At 43.7% G+C, this 24,200-nt stretch overlaps 1 protein-coding gene across 1 annotated transcript; it reads right to left on the bottom strand.

Moving 5' to 3' along the window:
* Positions 1-465: 465 nt before the first annotated feature.
* lypla2 (lysophospholipase 2) lies at positions 466-23,932 on the bottom strand. The gene is made up of 10 exons (XM_060942952.1): positions 23,881-23,932; positions 21,968-22,059; positions 21,522-21,553; positions 19,380-19,445; positions 19,008-19,055; positions 18,840-18,910; positions 9,452-9,525; positions 9,202-9,303; positions 7,833-8,009; positions 466-1,149 (listed from the first exon to the last, which is right to left on the bottom strand). Exons 2-10 carry the CDS (start codon positions 22,043-22,045, stop codon positions 1,099-1,101), a joined length of 699 nt encoding a protein of 232 aa, XP_060798935.1. The 5' UTR covers positions 22,046-22,059; positions 23,881-23,932; the 3' UTR covers positions 466-1,098.
* Positions 23,933-24,200: the final 268 nt, after the last annotated feature.

Below are 24,200 nucleotides of genomic sequence, written 5' to 3'. Positions count from 1 at the left end.
CAACCCACCACAAAAAGCCACAGAGACTAAATCAGATTAACGCTGTCCTATTCATACACATTTGACAGCTGAACCAACCATCAAGAGATCAGAAGTTGTCGTTTTGCCTTTGACGTACAAGTCTCCAATTGTGGCTTTACTTCACTGATTAAACTGGTGGTCAAGAAGAAGCAATGTAGTGATTGGAAAAGACTTTTCTACGCAGGGTTCTGAAATGATGCCACCTGGAGTGATGCACACTAATAATACGCAGTAAAGCTTTCCTGTATGATTCCCATTTTTCCAAAAACCCAACATAACTGAGATTTTATGTTTTTGATTATGAAATCATGTAAATGTTATGACCATGCAAAACACTTTTTTTTTTTAACTTGAGGACTTGATAAATATGGCACAATTGCAAGCAGCCTTTCAAATTTCCTTATATACAACATGAAAGATTAGTTTTTAAAAAACAAAGCATGATTGAAAATTGACATTGTTCATTTATTTGGTTTATTTCAGCAGTTTCATTAGGTTTCATTTCAATTGTATCAAACCCAAAAGAAAATATTCAGCGTAAACCAGAGCACCAGGAGGTAGCACGGCGCTCCTCCTCTTTCCCTGCCATCATGGACTGAGAGCAGCATGCAGTGCAGTGTGTCATGAGTCACTCCAGACGGCAGCAGTTACAGTGTAGCAGAACAATGCTCTCATCATAAAGCACGTGCGAGAAGGAGGGAGGGGAAAAAGAGAGACTAAAAATGTGCAGAGAAATGGGTTAACATTTCAGCGTTAATGGGAATGTTTAATGAAAGGCAGCGATTCTCCCAAATATGGTGGGGTATTACTGAGTAAATGTGTTGCCCATGAATCTGTGTGCACTGAACATTACATCATGTACAATGACACAATCTCAAAATTACTGTCCAACTCTAGATATGAATTTATAAAGCAAGGCATGAAGGCCCCAATGTAGGAACATCTTCACATTTTGTACAGAGAGACGTGTATGCCTTTGTTTGCATGTGTGAATGTATAGGGGATGTTTATGGCTGTTTCCTGTGGGAGAATGGCAGGTCAGAGGTGAGGGGTCATTGACTAAGGGTCACAGTAAGGTCAGATTCGGGGCAACTGCTTCTCAATGAATTCCTTCACGGCGGACAGCTCCTGCGCACAAACCCAGATAGAGAGAGCATTAACAGAAGTACATGCACATATTACTACTACAAAATACTTCCAAAACCGTGGTGACCTGACACACCTGAGTGGGTTATAGACTTCCTGGAGTTGTTGCATTAACACACCAAATATTAACTTGAAATGGTGATCTATATACTACTCCCTACATTCTCAGAAAGAAATGTATTAACTAGTGCTGTCAAGCGATTAAAATATTTAATCGCGATTAATGTCGCGACTGTCATAGTTAACTCGCGATTAATCGCACATTTTTGTCACATGAAAAACCATCGTAATTCTCTTATCAGCATAAAAAAGTGAATGGGCTTGCTTTGTACCAATGTTTTTTTTTTATTGCAAAGCATAACACGTCTTGACACAGCCACTGCAAAGTAAAACCTAAGCCGAGCACCGGGGCTAGCAAAAAAACCATGAGTGTAGTGATCTACTGCTTGAGTTAGTCTACAACTCTAATCAGAGAGACAGGTTACACAGTGACGGTAGGCTTGACATGCTTGATTATAATATAAAGTACACCATTAACTTTTAGTTGTTCGTTGATAAATATTGCATTGAATCTGATCTTTACTGTTTCAGCTCACTTAACACATTTTGTACTTTTACACTTTCTGCCTGTTGATGCGTCGCGCTGTCCAATCAGAGGCGGCCAAATTTGCATATTACAGGAAGGATTCCTGGGATAGCATTGAGTTTACAGTTCAGAGGGATCTGGCTTCTTTAGACGCTGTCTTCTTAAAACTGAATAAATATTTAAAAAGAGCCAAATGAGCCAGTCTTTTGAACGGCTCTTTTCAAAGAACGGATCACAAGGATGCGGATCCCATCAAAGAGCCATAAATCCCATCTCTACTAGCACGCCCTGCCCGCGCTGGTTCTTTGGGGGAGGAGGGCAGAGGACTCTGGCTGTGCGGGGCGTGGCATTACAGTCTAGCTGCTATCGGTTTTCTAAGCAAAGTCTCTGTTCCAAGTTCCTGGCAGTTTCAAAAGCTTATGAAAAACCTACATCATGTCACAGAGCGTTAATCTCGCGATAAAATTATTGCCCTTAAAATTGAGTCAAGTTAACGCGTTAATAACGCGACATTTTTGACAGCACTAGTATTAACCTATACATTGGCTTGTTGTTGAGGGTGGGGGATACCATTATTCTTTGCAACTTTATAATGCACCTTTCTGGGTTAAGGTTTTTTTTTTGTCATTTCAACCATATACAGTTGGTACAGTACATAGTTAAAACGAAACAACGTTTCTCCAGGACCATGGTGCTACATTAAACATCACAGGACTACAAATCTACAATACAACAAAGAGCAAGAGGTAAAAGGTGCACTTAGCAAAAAAGAAAAAGGTACAGCTTACGTATTTCTGAAAGTATACTGTGGCAGCGGGGGCGTGGTCAAGCACCGGTCTGTGACAGGAGGGCGGAGTCAGGGAAGGTAAGTGGCAGATTCATTTCACCTGAGAGCAATTAACCTGTGTTTGTGTGTCTTCCCAGGGACCGCGCCCTATTTAGGGAGGGAGAGCGAGAGCAGAGGAGATCTCTCCCGAACCAGACATCGGATGTGTGTGTGTGTGTGTGTCTGGTTTAGACCGATTGTGTTCCCTGAAAAGTGGAAGCAATAAAACGATTTGTTGAACCTGATCTCTGTCCTGCCGTCCTCTGTGCTCCACCCACACCTAGGGAAAGCTACAGTGGTGCTGAAACCCGGGAAAATGGAGCACCAACCCAGCAGCCCCATGGAATCCTCCCCGTTCACCGACCTGGTCCACGCCCTCGCCACGGCTCAGCAAAGCCAGCACCAGGCGCTCGTCACACTCCGAAAGGAACAAGAGCGGCGCTTCGATGCCCTGGTGCTGGCCCAGCAAGAAGATCGCAAGGCGTTCCGGCGTCTCCTCGCGTCGGCGGGGCCCACCAGCGCTCCGGCCGCGGGCCCGTCTCCCCTCACCTTAACTAAGATGGGCCCGCAGGATGACCCCGAGGCTTTCTTCACGTTATTCGAGCAGGTCGCTGAAGCCTCGGGGTGGCCGATGGAGCAGCGCGCGGCGCGCCTCCTCCCCCTCCTGACGGGAGAGGCGCAGCTGGCGGCACTACAGCTCCCCGCCGATCGCCGGCTGGCCTACGCCGACCTTCGCCGGGCTGTCCTTCAGCGCGTGGGGCGCACGCCGGAGCAGCAGCGCCAGCGCTTCCGCGCGCTGCGGATGGAGGAAGTCGGCAGCCCGTTCGCGTTCGGCCAGCAGCTCCGGGACGCCTGCTGGCGGTGGCTGAGGGCCGAAGATCGCGACGCCGAGGGAATCGTCGATCAGGTGGTACTGGAACAGTTCATCGCCCGCTTACCAGCAGGAGCCGCGGAGTGGGTCCAGTGCCACCGCCCGGCGTCGCTGGATCAGGCAGTCGAGCTGGCGGAGGATCATCTGGCGGCTGTCTCGGCGGCAGGACAGCAGATGTCGACATCTCTTCTCTCCTCTTCTCTTTCTCTCTCTTTCTCCCCTCCTTCTGTGTCCCGTCCTCGCCCCATTCCCCCACCGCGGAGGCGGGGGCCGGCACCACCCCTGCCGGCCCGCCGCACCCGCGGTGCCCTCCCGTTTCTCCCTTCTGTGTCTGTCTCTCCCCCACCTCAGGTGAGTGAGCCCCAGAGCACCGGTGCAGAGGGAAAGCCCGGGCCGGTTTGCTGGCGCTGCGGGGAACCGGACCACCTTCAACAGCAGTGCACAGCAATGGAAGTGGGCGCGGTGGTTCGGATCCCCGACGCGCCAGAGGCCGCCCTCGATCGGGCCGGAGCGTATCGCATACCGGTGAGTATCCAAGGGGCTACATATCAGGCATTGGTGGATTCTGGTTGTAATCAGACCTCAATTCGCCAAAGCCTGGTTCAAAACGAGGCATTGGGGGGAGCACAAGGGGTGAAGGTTTTGTGTGTGCACGGGGATGTTCACAGCTACCCTTTGGTGTCGGTCCATATTATTTTCAGAGGGGAAAAATTTATAGTGAAGGCGGCGGTTAATCCTCGCCTTACCCACTCGTTAATTTTGGGGACTGATTGGCCGGGATTTCGGGGTTTAATGACGCGCCTAGTAGAGAGTGGGTCCTGCCAGTTGACAGGGGGAGGTCCCGGTGTCGTTTTGGCGGGAGCAGCTGTCGCAGAGCCGTCTACGTCATCTCCGCGTCAGGGTGAGGAGCCACCGGCTCCTCCTCTCTCTATTGGGGAATCCCTCGCGGATTTCCCATTGGAGCAGTCGCGAGACGAGACTCTGCGGCATGCGTTTGACCAAGTGAGAGTAATCGATGGTCAAACGCTCCCGCCGAACGCCACCCCGTCCTTCCCCTACTTCGCGATTATGAAGGATAGGTTATACCGAGTGACGCAGGACACTCAAACTAAAGAGCGAGTCACGCAGCTTTTGATTCCAAAGAGCCGCCGGGAATTGGTATTCCAGGCGGCTCACTTTAATCCCATGGCTGGACACTTAGGGCAGGATAAAACACTAGCCCGAATAATGGCCCGATTCTATTGGCCGGGGATTCGCGGCGATGTCCGTAGGTGGTGTACGGCATGCCGCGAATGCCAGTTAGTAAATCCAGCGGCCATTCCAAAAGCGCCATTGCGCCCTCTACCGTTAATCGAGACCCCGTTTGAAAGAATTGGGATGGATCTCGTCGGGCCATTAGATCGGTCAGCACGAGGGTACCGCTTTATATTAGTTCTAGTGGACTATGCAACGCGATACCCGGAAGCAGTGCCTCTGCGCAATATCTCAGCACGCAGTATTGCAGAGGCACTCTTCCGCGTCATCTCCCGAGTTGGAATCCCGAAAGAGATTCTGACTGATCAAGGCACTACGTTTATGTCACGAACACTACGCGAACTGTATGGGTTATTGGGGATTAAGCCGATCCGCACCAGTGTGTATCACCCACAAACGGACGGTTTAGTAGAACGGTTCAACCGCACCCTCAAAAATATCATTAAGAAATTCGTAAGTGAGGACGCACGTAATTGGGATAAGTGGCTCGAACCCTTGCTGTTCTCAGTGCGAGAGGTCCCTCAAGCCTCCACGGGGTTCTCCCCGTTCGAATTATTATATGGGCGTAAGCCGCGCGGCATCCTGGACGTGCTGCGGGAAAATTGGGAGGAGGGACCTTCACAAAGTAAGAATGAAATTCAGTACGTTATGGACCTGCGCGCAAAACTCCACACGCTCACCCACCTAACTCAGGAGAATTTGCGGCAGGCCCAGGAACGGCAAGCCCGCCTGTACAACAAGGGTACGCGCCTTAGAGAGTTCACACCGGGAGATAAAGTACTCGTACTCTTGCCCACGTCGAGCTCCAAATTAATCGCCAAGTGGCAAGGACCCTTTGAGGTCACACGGCGAGTCGGGGACGTCGACTATGAGGTGAGGCGAACAGACAGGGGTGGGGCGCTACAGATTTACCACCTCAATCTGCTCAAACTCTGGAACGAGGAGGTCCCCGTGGCGTTGGTGTCGGTAGTTCCGGAGAAGGCGGAGCTGGGGCCGGAGGTTCAAAAAGGGGATTTGGCATCACGTACCTCTCCGGTCCCCTGTGGAGACCACCTCTCCCCGACCCAACTCACGGAGGTCGCCCAGTTGCAGGCCGAGTTTTCGGATGTGTTCTCGCCCCTGCCCGGTCGCACTAACCTCATAGAACACCACATAGAGACACCCCCGGGGGTGGTAGTGCGTAGCCGCCCTTATAGACTACCCGAACACAAAAAAAAGGTGGTTCGGGAAGAACTTCAGGCCATGCTCGAAATGGGCATCGTCGAGGAGTCCCACAGTGACTGGAGCAGCCCGGTGGTCTTGGTCCCCAAGGCCGACGGCTCGGTCCGGTTCTGTGTGGACTATAGAAAAGTCAACGCGGTGTCTAAATTCGACGCGTACCCGATGCCTCGTATTGATGAGCTGCTCGATCGACTAGGCACGGCTCGCTTTTACTCGACACTGGATTTAACGAAGGGATATTGGCAGATCCCCTTGACTCCATTATCCCGGGAGAAAACGGCCTTTTCCACACCGTTCGGCTTACACCAGTTCGTCACACTTCCGTTTGGGCTGTTTGGGGCGCCCGCTACGTTTCAGCGGCTGATGGACCGGGTCCTCCGGCCCCACGCCACCTATGCGGCCGCCTACCTGGACGACATTATCGTTTATAGTAACGACTGGCAGCGGCACCTGCAACACCTGAGGGCCGTCCTTAGGTCGCTGAGACGGGCGGGACTAACAGCCAACCCAAAGAAGTGTGCGATTGGGCGGGTGGAAGTACGGTATCTGGGCTTCCACTTGGGCAACGGGCAGGTGCGTCCCCAAATTAATAAGACAGCAGCGATTGCGGCCTGCCCGAGGCCCAAGACCAAAAAGGGGGTGAGACAGTTCCTGGGGCTGGCTGGCTACTATCGTAGGTTTATACCTAATTATTCGGACGTCACCAGCCCGCTGACTGACCTCACTAAAAAGGGGGCGCCAGATCCGGTCCAGTGGACGGAGCAGTGCCAGCGGGCTTTCTCTGAGGTAAAGGCTGCACTGTGTGGGGGGCCACTTTTACACTCCCCTGACTTCTCTCTCCCTTTTATGTTACAGACGGATGCGTCGGACAGAGGGCTGGGGGCCGTTTTGTCCCAGCAGGTGGAGGGGGAGGATCGCCCAGTCCTATACATCAGCCGCAAGCTGTCAGTGCGTGAGGGGCGCTACAGCACGATCGAAAAGGAGTGCCTGGCGATCAAATGGGCGGTCCTCGCCCTCCGGTACTACCTGCTGGGGCGCTCTTTCACCCTCTGTTCGGACCACGCGCCCCTCCAATGGCTCCACCGCATGAAAGATGCCAACGCGCGGATCACCCGTTGGTATCTGGCACTCCAACCCTTTAATTTCAAGGTGGTCCACAGGCCGGGGGCGCAGATGGTCGTGGCGGACTTCCTCTCCCGTCAAGGGGGGGGGGAGTCGGCTGCGGGCCGGACGGCTGCCCGGCCTGAGTCGGGCGGTGGGGGTATGTGGCAGCGGGGGCGTGGTCAAGCACCGGTCTGTGACAGGAGGGCGGAGTCAGGGAAGGTAAGTGGCAGATTCATTTCACCTGAGAGCAATTAACCTGTGTTTGTGTGTCTTCCCAGGGACCGCGCCCTATTTAGGGAGGGAGAGCGAGAGCAGAGGAGATCTCTCCCGAACCAGACATCGGATGTGTGTGTGTGTGTGTGTCTGGTTTAGACCGATTGTGTTCCCTGAAAAGTGGAAGCAATAAAACGATTTGTTGAACCTGATCTCTGTCCTGCCGTCCTCTGTGCTCCACCCACACCTAGGGAAAGCTACATATACAAATGGCAAAGTGCATTACATGTTTTCTTAACCTGCTGGGTTACTTTGTTTGGACATTAACCTTTTAACAGTACATCATGGGATTTTATGACTCCACTGGACTTTCATACATGACTACAAAAGCAAAACACCAAAATAGTGCACCATGTACTGAATAAAGAGTTTATTCTTTTTCTTATGCTGTTGGGCATACAATATATTTCTGGAACCGGATGATAAAACAATAGCTTACTTGAAAATCAAGCAACTCTAAACCGTATTCAAAATTGATCAGCTCTTTAAAATAGTAGATCTGCTAGTGTACATCACCTGAGAAGACTCACCTGAGGGCAGGAGCTGTGCATGAGGCCTGGGTAGGTGCAGAAGGTGACTTTCTGTGGGGACACAATAGCCTTCAGCTTTTCGGCTGTCATGGCCCCAAACTGTGATGGAATCATTGGGTCCATCTCACCATGACATTGCAGAATGGGAATATCCTTGTTTGCGCTGCCACTCGCTGCCTAATGAAGCAACAACAAACATCCATGTCACTGCTCACATGGGCCACATTAAGGTTACAACTAAACTGACTAGGGAGGTCAGATTTGCTTTCCTCTTTACACATCTGAATTTATATGCATTCAGATGCTGAACTTGGACAGCTATATAAAGAGGTGAATAAATTTGATCAATGTGTTAAACAGCAGATCCATTCAGGCTACCGAGTAGCTCAACAGAAAAGCACTCGCCCTATTGTCTAGAGATCAAGAGTTTGAATCCCAAAAATAACACAGCCATACATGACCAAGAGTCCAAGAGAGCAAACTTGGCCATGTTTAAATCCTGAGATTCATGGGTTTAGACAAGCTAAAGTACACAAGGTTAAAATGCATGAATGGCTCTCCACCAGAACCAAAACAGATTTCATGTTCTGATTTCAGTGGTTGGCGGCACGGTGGTGTAGTGGTTAGCGCTGTCGCCTCACAGCAAGAAGGTCCGGGTTCGAGCCCCGTGGCTGGCGAGGGCCTTTCTGTGTGGAGTTTGCATGTTCTCCCCGTGTCCGCGTGAGTTTCCTCCGGGTGCTCCGGTTTCCCCCACAGTCCAAAGACATGCAGGTTAGGTTAACTGGTGACTCTAAATTGACCGTAGGTGTGAATGTGAATGGTTGTCTGTGTCTATGTGTCAGCCCTGTGATGACCTGGCGACTTGTCCAGGGTGTACCCCGCCTTTCGCCCGTAGTCAGCTGGGATAAGCTCCAGCTTGCCTGCGACCCTGTAGAAGGATAAAGCGGCTAGAGATAATGAGATGAGATTTCAGTGGTTGCCATGTTTTCGCCTCCATTTGTTTGTTCCCAGTGTAACTCAAAAAGTAGAACAGATTTTGATTAAAATTCTGAGGAAAGGTGGGCCATGGAACAATTTATTAGATTTTGATGCAAATCCAGATATGTATGTGGATCCAGGAATTTTTTGTTTGTTTGTTCCCAGTGTAACTCAAAAAGTAGTGAATGGATCTTGATGAAATTTGGTGTACAGCTTTCGTATTATCCTATGTTTAAGTGATTTGATTTTGATGTGTGCTTGGCAGAGGTATGCACTTCTAGTTTGTGTCTGTATCCAAAGAATCTGAACATATGACTATAAAACTACACATTTAAAAAGCATGTTGACTCATCATGAATACATTTCTTGTGCACGCACACTAAGCTCACACCTGTGGAAAGGTCTTATGAAGTGGTAACCAACAGCTTAGAGCGACTACACCCGCGAGCTTATGCTGACAGGTGAGAGCAGTGTACAGTGAGAGAGCTCCACCCTGATGAAACAAAGAAGCAAAAAGATTTTATACATAAAATAAGACGAGTACAGATTGGATGCAAATTCACTCAAAATAAAAACTTATATAAAATTCCTAGCAATATCCAGGATAGAAAAGGTCTGGGACAGATAGGTATGTGTCTCACCTGAGAGAATCCGCCAAGGAGGATACGATGAGGAGGTATACCATTTTTTGCCTCGTGATCAATAATGGCCTTAACTTTAGAAGAAAGGGAAAATGAGTCCTCAGTCAGAATTACACATCATCAAATCTTGCCTTATTTTACAACAACTATGAACATGTTCCTGGCATTGCTTAACTCAGAATCTGTGATGTTTAAAGCGATTAACCAAGAAATTTAAATTACGGGGTTATGAAAGGTAATTGTTATACATCAATACAAAATGCTCTTAGATGAAAAAAAAAATTAAGCGGACTTTAGCTTAAAAAAAAAAAACGTTAAAGTTGTAACATCAGTCCGTTGGGCCATTTCCCTGGGCGTGGCCATACTGGATTAGTCAGATACATGGATGGATGTATTAGGAGATGAAAATGAGGGTGGTGCTGCGTGACCTAGGATTCCATATGACAGCACACTCTCTCACGCATCAAATTGATGGAAGATAACCAGATAAATATACTTTTAAATAAAAACAGGCAATAAACTAGCCACTACTTTATTTTAATTCCTTTTCTAATACTGCATTGCCATAATTCTTTGTGGAGAAATGCAAACAAACTGACTGAGAAGTCACGCTTAGACCACAATATTATACCATAGTCTAGTTGTCACAACAGAAGGACACTGGCGTGCTCTGGACGGCGCACGCGCCGAACTGACTCACACAAGCCACGAATGAGACACACCTGCACGGGATTAAGACACAATGTGCATGCAGACTTACTCCAGACATATCGGGTGAAAATTCAATTTCAATCCAAATTGCTTGAAACTGCTCTTATTGAATTCAGAACATACATTTACAGAATTAAAATGTTTATCCGTTCTTGAGATTTTACCAAATATTGAAAAAACAGCTTAATTTTTAGAAAACTGACATATGTATTAGGATAACATGATCCAAAATGGGCCTCCAACGCATGAGATCAAATGTTTTTCCTTAATAACTTTAGTTTTCAAGATATATAGTACATGGAACTTGGCAGGCACATAGATGGTTGTATACTTAATACAAAATTTAAAAATTAGTAAAAGCCAATATTGTAAATTAGTATTTATTTAGTATTAATTATGCTAAGTAGGTGAAAACATTAAATCGGTACACTCTCTTCTTTAAAGTTTCACCAAATGACTATTTGTGCAATATAAAGCTGATCTTAACTCTCATTTATACATCACAAAGAAGGATAAAATGTTAATTATAAAATACGCATAAATAAGCATTGAATGTCATTCACAGCTACCAATCTCTATCAAAATAAACAAGAGCGCTCCGAGAGCAGTACAATATATTGCAAACAAAATTGCAATATGCATATTACTGCCCTATAACACAACCTTTTGCTGTTTCGTGAAATTCCTCCAAAAATTGAGAGAGGAGTTGATTTCAGAAGGCAAGAACTCTTTCTGGGACGGACGGACAGACTTCTCCAAGACAATCCCCCTTTGGATCTTTTTTTGATTGATTGCTTTATTCCAAACAGTCAAGATGATATAAAAACAATAAATAAATAAATATTTTAAAAAATGCAATCATCAAAACATCGTCATAAACAGAATAGTGTAGCCACAAGGCAGTAACAATGTTCGGAAAGGATTAGGACGACGTAAATAACTTATCCTAAATAACTAAATCCTAATCCTCTATACCACTGCTAATCAAACATCACTTTCCACCATAATAAACTATATATATATACACACACACACACACACGAAAAACAAAAAAGAAAACATACCAATATACTAAGACATACCAACATGGTATAATATCAACCAAATCAAATCATATATACAGATACTTATGTTATGCATACACTGAGTGCAGAATTATTAGGCAAGTGAGTATTTTGACCACAACATCCTTTTAATGCATGTTGTCCCACTCCAAGCTGTTTAGGCTTGAAAGTCTACTACCAATAAAGTATATCAGGTGCTGTGCATCTGTGTAATGAGAGGGGGTGTGGTCTAATGACATCAACACCCTATATCAGGTGTGCATAATTATTAGGCAACCTCTTTTCCTCTGGCAAAATGGGTCAGAAGAGAGATCTGACAGACTTTGAAAAGTATAAAATTGTGAGATGTCTTGCAGACGGATGCAGCACTCTTGAAATTGCGAAGATGTTGAAACGTGATCACCGAACAATCAAGCGTTTCATTGCAAATAGTCAACAGGGTCGAAAGAAGCATGCGGGGAAAAAAAAGGCGCAAAATAACTGCACATGATCTGCGGAAAATCAAGCGTGAAGCTAACAAGCAGCCATTAGCATCCAGTTCTGCCATATTCCAGAGTTGCAACATTCCTGGAGTGTCAAAGAGTACAAGGTGTGCAATACTGAGGGACATGGCCAAGGTAAGGAAGGCTGAAAAACAACCACCACTGAGTAAGGCACACAAGATAAAACGTCAAGACTGGGCCAAGAAATATCTTAAGACTGATTTTTCTAAGGTGCTGTGGTCTGATGAGATGAGAGTGACTCTTGATGGGCCAGATGAATGGGCCTGTGGCTGGATCAGTAATGGGCACAGAGCTCCACTCCGACTCGGACGCCAGCAAGGTGGAGGTGGAGTACTGCTATGGGCTGGTATCATCAAAGACGAGCTTGTTGGACCTTTTCGAGTTGAGGATGGACTCAAACTCAACTCCCAGACCTACTGCCAGTTCCTGGAAGAAACCTTCTTCAAGCAGTGGTATAGGAAAAAGTCAGCATCTTTCAAGAAGAACATGATTTTCATGCAGGATAATGCTCCATCTCATGCGTCCAAATACTCCACTGCGTGGCTAGCCAGTAAAGGTCTGAAAGGTGAAAAAAATAATGACATGGCCCCCTTGTTCACCTGACCTAAACCCCATAGAGAACCTGTGGTCCATTATAAAACGTGAGGTCTACAAAGAGGGAAAACAGTACACCTCTCTGAACAGCGTCTGGGAGGCCGTGGTTGCTGCTGCACACAATGTTGGTCGTGAACAGATAAAGAAATTGACAGAATCTATGGATGGAAGGCTTTTGAGTGTCCTCATGAAGAAGGGTGGCTATATTGGTCATTGATTTGTTTTTGTTTTGTGTTTGAATGTCAGATATGTTTATGTGCAAATCTGGAGTTGTCATATCAGTGTACCTGGTGAAAATAAATAAGTGAAATGGCTACACATTTGGTTTTTATTAAGTTGCCTAATAATTCTGCACAGTGAAAGTTACCTGAACACATACATATTCTCCTAAAATGGCCAAAACTAAAAACACCCCACTCTAACTTCCATACATATTCAGCTTTGATATTTATGAGTCTTTTTGTTTGATTGAGAATATAGTTGTTGTTCAATAATAAAACTAATCCTCAAAAATACAACTTGCCTAATAATTCTGCACTCCGTGTATATACACACATACAATACATATATACACAGTATTTACATCTTTCAGCCAGCGGGGGATAAAAAGTAATAAAAGAATATTTCTAATACACTCTTTGTGCTCTGTAGGCCTTTGTATTTATCAGTAGGGACTACAAGTGCTTATATGAAAGGATATAAATGATTATTTTGATTAATATTCACAGCTTTCAAGGCTAACCTCGAAAAACTGTTTACTGGATGTGGCTCTCACAATTTCAATTAACTGAACTGAAATTGACATTTCTGACTTCCGTTTTTTTTAAATCTCATTCCGACCACTAAGATCTCCATTTTTCATCAAAACAACTACAGTTATATTCTAAAATGGTTATTTATATTAATCAGTTTGATTTGAGAAAAAAAATAAGTCAGTAAAGCTATGAAAGCTCACTTCAACGGCTCCCGTGAAGCATAACATCAAAACTAGCAGATGGAAAATTTTGCTGAATACTTCGTCAGAAACAGTGAGAGCGAGAGAACACCCCTATAAAAAAGTTATCCGATTGATATTCATGAGTAATCCAGTCAGAAACTGATCAGAAGAGAGAGAACCCGATTACTTTTCTGTGACTCAAAAAGCACCGGCAGTTTCCTGATGTCACGCGAGAAGAGTTTTTACTCTGTTGTACCAACTTGCTGTTACTCCCAAAGTACTGAACAGATCTTAGAGATAAAATTTCTTCGGAAAGCAGAGACGAGCTTTTTAATAAGATAAGATGGCCTTTTATGATAGTATTCACGGTAGAAAATATTCAAGAGTTAAGCAATGACAGATTTGGAAACTCAGACGAGCATCTGCATGCACCATTTTCACAGCACGGCCAGCGAGCGTCTGATATGCCTACTTACTCTGCAAAGTATTGCGTTGTTGTGACATTACTAAGCCTTGTTTCCTGACCGATTTCCTGGTTTTTGATTCCCATTTCCTGTTCCTCATTTTTGACTCTGCATCGGTCTACGATATTCTGTTTGTGCCTCACTCAACCTTTTACCTGTTTTACCGTTCACAATATATGCCTGCTGATTTGGACTGTTTACACTTTTCTTTATACAACCCCGACTCCAAAAAAGTTGGGACAAAGTACAAATTGTAAATAAAAACGGAATGCAATGATGTGGAAGTTTCAAAATTCCACATTTTATTCAGAATAGAACATAGATGACATATCAAATGTTTAAACTGAGAAAATGTATCATTTAAAGAGAAAAATTAGGTGATTTTAAATTTCATGACAACACATCTCAAAAAAGTTGGGGCAAGGCCATGTTTACCACTGTGAGACATCCCCTTTTCTCTTTACAACAGTCTGTAAACGTCTGGGGACTGAGGAGACAAGTTGCTCAAGTTTAGGGATAGGAATGTTAACCCATTCTTGTCTAATGTAGGATTCTAGTTGCTCAACTGTCTTAGGTCTTTTTTGTCGTATCTGCTGTTTTATGATGCGCCAAATGTTTTCTATGGGTGAAAGATCTGGACTGCAGGCTGGCCAGTTCAGTACCCGGACCCTTCTTCTACGCAGCCATGATGCTGTAATTGATGCAGTATGTGGTTTGGCATTGTCATGTTGGAAAATGCAAGGTCTTCCCTGAAAGAGACGTCGTCTGGATGGGAGCATGTTGCTCTAGAACCTGGATATACCTTTCAGCATTGATGGTGTCTTTCCAGATGTGTAAGCTGCCCATGCCACATGCACTAATGCAACCCCATACCATCAGAGATGCAGGCTTCTGAACTGAGCGCTGACAACAACTTGGGTCGTCCTTCTCCTCTTTAGTCCGAATGACACGGCGTCCCTGATTTCCATAAAGAACTTCAAATTTTGATTCGTCTGACCACAGAACAGTTTTCCACTTTGCCACAGTCCATTTTAAATGAGCCTTGGCCCAGAGAAGACGTCTGCGCTTCTGGATCATGTTTAGATACGGCTTCTTCTTTGAACTATAGAGTTTTAGCTGGCAACGGCGGATGGCACGGTGAATTGTGTTCACAGATAATGTTCTCTGGAAATATTCCTGAGCCCATTTTGTGATTTCCAATACAGAAGCATGCCTGTATGTGATGCAGTGCCGTCTAAGGGCCCGAAGATCATGGGCACCTGGTATGGTTTTCCAGCCTTGACCCTTACGCACAGAGATTCTTCCAGATTCTCTGAATCTTTTGATATTATGCACTGTAGATGATGATATGTTCAAACTCTTTGCAATTTTACACTGTCGAACTCCTTTCTGATATTGCTCCACTATTTGTTGGCGCAGAATTAGGGGGGTTGGTGATCCTCTTCCCATCTTTACTTCTGAGAGCTGCTGCCACTCCAAGATGCTTTTTTTTTTTTTATACCCAGTCATGTTAATGACCTATTGCCAATTGACCTAATGAGTTGCAATTTGGTCCTCCAGCTGTTCCTTTTTTGTACCTTTAACTTTTCCAGCCTCTTATTGCCCCTGTCCCAACTTTGAGATGTGTTAATGACTTGCGCCCTGTTGCACTCTCATCCACTGTAATGAAGTGGTTTGAAAAAATCGTTCTAAACCAACTTCTCTCTGAGGTATCACATTCTCTAGACCCCAATCAGTTTGCTTACCGTGCCAAGAGGGGGGTCGAAGATGCGCTCCTTACCTTGACCAATAACGTGTATGAGCATCTTGAACACCCAAGGAGTCTGGCAAAAAATTGTTTTTATTGATTTTAACAATGCTTTTAACACAATACAACCACAATTGATGGTGAGAAAGCTTCTACACCTAGGAGTAAATCCCAGACTCATACTGTGGATTAATGCTTTTTTAACTTAACGCAGTCAGCAAGTAAGATTTAACTCCCACATCTCCTCACTGAAAACAATTAATACTGGAGCACCACAAGGTTGCGTTCTCTCACCAATTTTATACACGCTGTACACCAATGACTGCCAGGCAGCCTCCCCAGCTCATACCTTTACGTACGCCGACGACACAGCATTGGTGGGCTTCCTACATTCTGACACCTTATCCGTTGAAGGTTTTGAAAGGGAGGTTCAGGGTTTTATTAGGTGGTGTACAGACAACTTTTTATTGGTCAATGCTAAAAAGACAAAGGAAATGGTGATAGATTTTAGCAAAAAAGGAATACCTATCCCCCCATCCAAGATTAATGGCGAACAGATAGAGCGGGTCTCATCTTACAAGTATTTGGGAATAGAGATAGACGACAGATTGTGTTTTAACCAGTGTGCACACACCAAATGTAAGAAGCTACAACAGAGGATGTTCTTTCTTAGGAAACTCAAAGATTTTAGATTAGACTGCAGTATTCTCCAATTGTTTTATAAATCACTTTTACAGAGTATTTTATCATTTGGGCTAATCTGCGTCTATGGAAATATGCACGTACAGTAGGGCTGCACAATATATCGAAAAAGTATCGATATCGCGATATCAGTTTGCGATACACATACCGCAAAAATTACTTAAATTTCGATAAAAGGCACATTTTTCTGTGCCGTCCAATCACATTTGAATGTCAACAAGCGCCGCGGGATAACTCCGCCCCCTATTGCAAAACAAGTAAAAGCCTCGTGGTGATGGCGGAAGGTGGGAGCGGTAGCAAGTGTGGTGAGACAAACTTGTGTGAGGAGGAATTGGTTTCCAAAAAAAAAAAAAAAAAAAATGCACGTCTGCTATTTGGAAGTACTTTGGATTCAGGAGGGATGACGTACTGCAAACTCCAGTACTTTGCAAGACGTACCTGTAAAACAGTGGTGGGGCGGCTCACTGGGACAAACACTGATGTACAGCAGCATAAAAACATAAAACCGCGCTCTCTCTCACTCTCTCTCACACACACACACACACACACACACACACACACACACACACACACTACTGCTCGCTCGCTCACTCACACACACACACACACACCACTGCTCTCTCACCCGCATGTGTTATTAACAGATTGTGTTTGAGTTTATGGTGAATCTGTGTCGCTCACCTTCATCTCCCGGGAGCCGTTGAAATTGCCATTTTGAATGCTTTATGTTAATGTAGTTTTCAGTTTTTTGTTTACTTCAACTTAAGACGTTTTCTGCTGCGCTCACAAAAATTAAGAGATTTAAAGATGATTGATGGACACCATTGCAGGTGTAGCCATGTTTTTCCAATAAAAAATAATGTTGGAATGGAAGCGACGCATTGGGTGTTTTTTTTTTTTTAAATGCTAGATACAGGGCAGAACGGCGAGTAGAGGTAAGAAAAACAGTATATATTTAAATTATCGTGATTCATATCGATATCGAGATATTCAGTCATGTTATCGAATATCGCATATTTTTCTGATATCGTGCAGCCCTAACGTACAGGACCACAAAAAGTTGCAGCGAATCATTAAATCAGCCAGCCGGGTTATTGGTGTGGACCAGACATCTGTAGTCGAGCTGTACAATGAGCTTATTTTAAGAAAGATGGATCAAATTTTAACTGACCCAACACATCCTCTGTTCCCAAAGTTTTTAAGAAGCACCAGGTCTAATAACAGATTTCTGCAGAGGCCAATCAGGACAGCGAGATACTACAAATCATTTGTACCCGCAGCAATAAGACTATACAATAACATACCAAAAACATCTGCTGCACTTTAGTTCACTCATCTGTACAAATTTCCTTTTATGCATTTTATTTATTTTATGTTGCGCACAGTTTTTCTCTCGTTTTTATCTCTTATTGTTTTTATCTTACATCACACCTTTTATCATAGATTTATTTTTATGTGGTATGTCTATTGTCTGTCTGTCTTTGGTATGTTTTGAGGAGATGTGCAATATGGACCACTTGAGTTTCCCCCGGGGGATGATAAAGTTTATCTTGACTTGATCTTGACTCGTTGCTATCATGAAATTTCAAATGAGCCAATATTTGGCATGAAATTTCAAAATGTCTCACTTTCGACATTTGATATGTTGTCTATGTTCTATTGTGAATACAATATCAGTTTTTGAGATTTGTAAATTATTGCATTCCGTTTTTATTTACAATTTGTACTTGTCCCAACTTTTTTGGAATCGGGGTTGTAATAAAGATCTTCTGCACTTGCATCCATCTCCAACCATCCCTGACAGAATACTTCGCCCTACTGACACTAGTATAGCATGCACTTGTACACCTCCACTGTGCTCACGGAAAATTATGGCCCTTTTCCACTACCCTTTTTCAGCTCACTTCAGCTCGCTTCAGCCCGACACGGCTCGCGTTTCGACTACCAAAAACCAGCACGACTCAGCTCGTTTCAGCCCTGCTTAGCCCCTAAAACTCGCACGGTTTTGGAGTAGGGCTGAAGCGAGCCAAGCCGTGCCAAGTGAGGCTGGGGGCGTGAGCAGACACTCCCCTGTGCACCGATTGGTGAGGAGGCGTGTCCTCACATGCCCACACACGCCCCGCGAGCGCGCTGGGATCTGTAAACACCGCAAACCCCGAAGGAGAATAATTACGAATTACGAGAAATTCTGAAGCCTTATGCGCCTCGCCTCATCTATACGCTCTTGCCAGTATCTGTCCGCGTTGTCGATGACAACAAGCCACAGCACCAAGACCAGCAACACTAACGACTCCATGTCCTCCATGTTTATTGTTTACTATCCGGGTCGTGAGACTACCGCTTAAAAGATCACTGGTGTCACTGTTTGCGCTGCTTAACGACATCACCTGACGTCCACCCACTTTCGCTAACTCCACCCAATGTGTCCACCCACTTCCAGCCAGCACGGTTCAGCACAGTTGTAGTCGAAATGCAACTCCAACAGCCCCGCTCAGCCCGACTCAGCACGGCACGGCTCAGCCTGACTCAGCCGCGTTTGTAGTGGAAAAGCAGCATTACATCACACCCAATAGCGTTATGGCGGCCTCTCTGACCAAAAAAAAAGCCCCCCCCCAAAAAAAGGGCTTTTTTTTTGTTTTGTTTTTTTAATAAACTTTGTTACTTACTGTTTTCTGCTGCTCTCTTAATGCCAGCCTCGTCCTCTGGAGCTTCTGGGGTTAGGCCTATCAGGTCAAACCTGAAGAAAATAAATCCTGTTACCATAAGCAAGTTCTATACAATGAATTCTGTAAAAATATTCAAACCTGACTTATTATTAATATGCAATTCCTTACCATGAGGGCATGGTCATTTTCATATTGAGTGTAACCGGGATTCTGGGCCTATAGGAATAAACAAATGACTTAATTTATCTGATGCTGTTATGCATTCTTATTTAAACAATAGAAATGACTCATTTTATTTTGATTCAGCCATCTTCCTGGGAACACCGAGTATGATACAGGAACACACTCTGGATAGGACACCAATTTATCGTAGGACACCAAGCATATGTGCACATTTACACACTAATTCATAATAAATTTTAGGTGACAAACTCCAAGAAGATGCCATGATATTAAAAATATTTAGAAACAAGAACTAAATAAGTTTTTACACAGCCTTTCAATTAATCAAAGCCCAGTAATACCATTTCAGATACCTACGCATGTGGATAGATGTACTTTACGTAGGGCAGCCTCATGGGTGTCATGGCATCAGCCCATCCATGCCTAAACAAAAACAATTAGTAACAATATTAGAAACACAGCTGATCATAAATATAACTTTCATATATGATTCGTGTTTCCTTTACTCAACAGTTTAATGACCAAGTGTGAAATGAAGAATGGAGACACACACGTTGGCCTCAAACACATCTTAGCACCAGACATTTACTAGTGCGTCTCAAAAAATTTAAATATCATAAAAAATTTCTTTTCCATAATTTAATTCAAAAAGGCAAGCTTTCATACATTCTATATTCATTACACAAAGTGAAATATTTCAAGCCTTTTTTGTTTTAATTTTGATGATTATGGCTTATAGCTCATGAAAATCAGCAATCTAGTATTTCAAATTATTAGAATATTTCCTGAGATCAATCAAAAAAGAATTTACAATACAGAAAATGTCTAACTTCTGAAAAGCATGTTCATTTATACACTCAATAGACGGTTGGGGCTCCTTTACCATGAATCATTGCAGCGTGGCATGGAGGCGATCAGCTTGTGACACTGCTGAGGTGTTTTTGAAGCCCAGGTTGCTTTGATAGCAGCCTTCAGCTCATCTGTATTTTTGAGTCAAGTGTTTCATCTTCCTCTTGACAATACCTCAAATTCTCTGTGGGGTTCAGGTCAGGTGAGTTGGCTGGCCAATCAACCAGAGTAATATGGTCAGCAAACCATTTGGTACTCGTTTTGGCACTGTGGGGAGGTGCCAAGTCCTGCTGGAAAAGGAAATTGGTATCTTCATAAAGCTTGTCAGCAGATGGAAGCATGAAATGCTCTAAAATCTTTTGGTAGACGGCTGCATTGACTTTAGACTTGATAAAGCACAGTGGACCAAAACTAGCAGATGACATGGCACCCCAAATCATCACAGACTGCAGAAACTTCACACTGGCCTTCAAACACCTTGGATTCTGTGCCTCTCCACTCTTCCTCCAGACTTTAGGACCTTGATTTCAAAATAAAATGCAAAATTTACTTTCACCTAAAAAGAGGACTTTGGACCACCAAGCAACACTCTCTCCTTAGCCCAGATAAGACGCTTCTGACATTGTCTCTGGTTCAGGAGTGGCTTGATATTAGGAATGTGACAGTTGTAGCCTCTTTCCTGAAGACATCTGTGCATGGTGGCTCCTGATGCACTGACACCAGCCTCAGTCCACTCCTTGTGAAGCTCTCCCAAGTTCTTGAATCGACTTTTCTGTACAATCCTCTCAAGGCTGCGGTCATCCCTGATGCTTGTGCACCTTTTCCAGCCAGCCTTTTCAGCAATTACCTCCTGTGGCTTACCCTCCTTGTGGAGGGTGTCGATGATCGTCTTCTAAACAACTGTCAAGTCAGCAATCTTCCCCATGATTGTGGCTGCGTGTACTGAACTAGATCAAGAGATTCACGGTATTTATACCGTTTTATTCAAACTTGAAATGAAATATTCTAATATTTTTAGATGTTTTTTGCATGGCCATAATTATCAAAATTAAAACAGAAAAATGCTTGAAACATTTTTAGGTTCCATGTAAGGAGTCTAGAATATATTACATCTTCACTTTCTTAAATAACCGATGGAAAATCTCTTTCACAATATTCTAATTTTTCTGAGGTGCACTAGTAGAGCAAATGGAAGTTTCTCAATTTTCACTCAGTTCCTTAAACAAAGCAATTGGTTCCTTTAAACAAAAAACACTGCAGTGTGTGTTTCACTGCATCATTACATTTCCATGATCTGTAGGACATATTTCAACAAATTTCTCCCAACAAGGAACTAGTATCAAAACTGCAAAAATACTATTGTAGAAACTGAAATGCACTGTATTAAAAGAAATCAAAGTTGCCAAGTTTAATAGAAAGTATCTTAATGTAATAATTTTACTGGTAAAACTCTCTTTAGGTTACTACTTCACCTATTCCGGAGCTGCTGCCGCCATTATTATTACTATTACTTAACAATTATAAATTTTGTATTTTAAACAAATGTATTAGTATTAGCAATAGACCTGCCCTCACACTACATGAATACAATATACAGCTTAACTGTGCATCAGTGTGGGTTTATGTACAGATGCAGAAACCAGAACTTACCCAGTATCACCCAGACCATGAAGGAAGATCACCTGTGGGGGGAGCGAGATGTGTAACAGCGAAAAGATCTTAGGCGTTCTGTCAGGTTATCAGGCCTAAGAGTTCAAATCCTATAACTGCCATGCTGAGTCTCTGATTTAATTTAAAAAAAAAAAAAAAAAATGTTTTTAATCCTTCAGCTACTGAGCTGTCTTTAGATTGTCAACTTAGATTAAAGCCAACTAAATCAAATGAATAAATATACATGAACTAATAGTCACTAAAACGTATCAAGTGAAAACTGAATGTTTTTAAAAAGTAGCAGCACTAAGCATTTGTTGTTCTTTTCCTCAAATCACTGCCAAAATATTTTACTCCAACCTGAATACTCTGATCACAGAAATACTGTATTCCTGAATCATAGGGGTCTATGCAATAAAACTTTTTTTTTTCTTTCAGCATCTCACCGCAGCAGTCTCCTTCTCCGTCCCAGACATGGTCACAGCCTCGGCGAGCAGCGGCACAGACATGTTGTTGCCACACATACACTGAAAGAGTGCTTTCACCAGAAAACAGACAGTGTCAAATTCCAGTTAATACAGTGCTGGCATGATGTACTTAGAAAATGGAAGCGCTTCTGTTCCATTTACTCAGCAAACTAGGAATTAATTAACTGAGCCCAGGAAGAAAGCAGCATCCATTAGTGTTCATGATAACTACTTAAACAGGTAAGACAATACTTAGCAAAGCGATAATAAGTAAAGCAGAAAGTAGTTGTGTGTAAACCTTGGGTGTGAATCATTAGGCTTTTTGACCAGTTACACTTACAGCTAAACAAGAACAAGCAAATCTTCAAGATGTAAATCCAACATGGAAATAAGCTGATTGTTTTGACTGCCTAAGCCAGTAAAGCTTACCTCTTTGTCTAATGATCCTAACAGCCAAGAAGAACCAAATTAAAATATCTGCCAAGCGGTGAATACTATATGAACTAAATATGTGAGGAACGGATATTTCATTTTATGTCTCAGGTGCTCTGAATATCTTTTTCATATTTTTAACTAGGGTATCTTTCCTTATACCCTTTTTCAGGCACAAAAAAAAAAAGTCACACAAAGGCGACTGTACAGCACGTTAACAGCTTTTAATTCTGAGAACAGCACAGACCTGTCTGTGAGCTGCTTTGGTCACATCTCTGCCATCACAAGACTTCAGCTGACTTGAATTAGCTAGATTAACAAAGCAAGCTGTCCATTCTGCACTTCAGGAATATAAATTAACAGAAATAGCAGGCTGCCTGATATAAAAACTTATATTTAAAAAAAAAAAAACTATTAAAAGGTTACATCAAGGAAATGTAATCCTGATGCATTTTATAACATTCACTGGTAGCGTTACTTCATATAGTATAGCTGAAGTTATAAAACTTCTTGGCAGATTTCAAAGGCCTGATCTAAACACCTGTCATTCCAGTTCTGCCATTCCAGGTGACCTGCTAGCCTTTTCCAGACCTGTTCACAGTGTGGTTTTTTTTTTAATTGTCAATTTAAATATCATGAAAAGCAAGTTTTCAATGTGACATGACTCAGAGAAGGTGTGTTAGTTGTGCAAATAAGGGGCTGTATAAATAAATATTTATACCCTGATTACTTTGTAATTCCCATTTTGAAACTTCTCCAGGTCTGGAAATAGATTTAGCACTACTCCAGGAAGGCTGCTTTATCGATGAAAGTGAAAATCTCTTCAACAATGCAGCCAAACAAAAACAAAAGAAACCAAGAACCAGGATAACTAATTACTGATCAGCCCCAAAGACCACACTGTATAATTTTACAGCATAATTATCAAATACCTTATACCAGATGCACTTTTGGTCGACTGATACAGTCACTACACTGCGCACAACATGGCTACTGATCACCAATATGACATTCCTGGGTAATTATTATCAGCTAATAAAGAGCGACCGAGTGTGGCGCTTTCAGCCTTCATTTGCTCTTCAAACTAAGAGGAAGAAAGGTGGACATGGGAAACAGCGGGGTGGGGAGAAGTAATCAACCCGGCTCGTTTTAACCTGCTATATCGCTGCAACAAACCAGCTTAGGTGTTCAGGTAGTTAACAGCTTAATCCTGCTCAACCATCCGGCTCCATATTCTCCCACAGAGCTTCAGACATGCAGCTAGCTTGCGGCTAATCCCGCTCCCTCTTTATTTACTACTGCATTAGCTACCTCAGGAACCGAGCTGTCGCCGGTTTATCAACACACTGCTGCGTCGTGGACTGTTTAATAAAAACAACCGCAATGTTTATTTGTTTTTAATAAGGAATAAATGGATACAACACAAACGAAGGCCCAGAGCTAGAAATTCATACACTCACCGCTTGCTATCCCAGGTCACAACGGAACTTCCGCTGCTTATGGCGGAGATGGGCGGAGAATACGAGCAGTGACGTCATATATAGCGCACTCGCCTCCTCCCCCTTTGTCGAAAACATTTTGACAATTTGTACCTCTCATTGTATTTTAAAGTGCCATTCCACCATTGGATGTATTTTTTTGGCATAAAATACAATATATTTTATGACATGACTAGACAGAGAAATCTTTTAGCTTCAAAATGATATGTCAAACATAATTTTTTGACAACGACAAGTATATTAGGGCGGCACGGTGGTGTAGTGGTTAGCGCTGGCGCCTC

The sequence above is a fragment of the Neoarius graeffei genome, chromosome 16 (assembly GCF_027579695.1).
Source record: "Neoarius graeffei isolate fNeoGra1 chromosome 16, fNeoGra1.pri, whole genome shotgun sequence".
NCBI lineage: Eukaryota > Metazoa > Chordata > Actinopteri > Siluriformes > Ariidae > Neoarius > Neoarius graeffei.
Note: the sequence above shows the minus strand (reverse complement) of the source record. Positions and strands in the feature narration are given on the sequence as shown.

Excerpts from the sequence above, each read along its gene's own strand:
- lypla2 (XM_060942952.1), bottom strand. The coding sequence starts at position 22,045 with ATGTGTGGCAACAACATGTCTGTGCCGCTGCTCGCCGAGGCTGTGACC. Across the intron at positions 21,554-21,967 it reads CGGAGAAGGAGACTGCTGCG|GTGATCTTCCTTCATGGTCT; the intron begins GTGAGATGCTGA and ends CTCCCCCCACAG. Across the intron at positions 1,150-7,832 it reads TGCACAGCTCCTGCCCTCAG|GAGCTGTCCGCCGTGAAGGA; the intron begins GTGAGTCTTCTC and ends GTTTGTGCGCAG.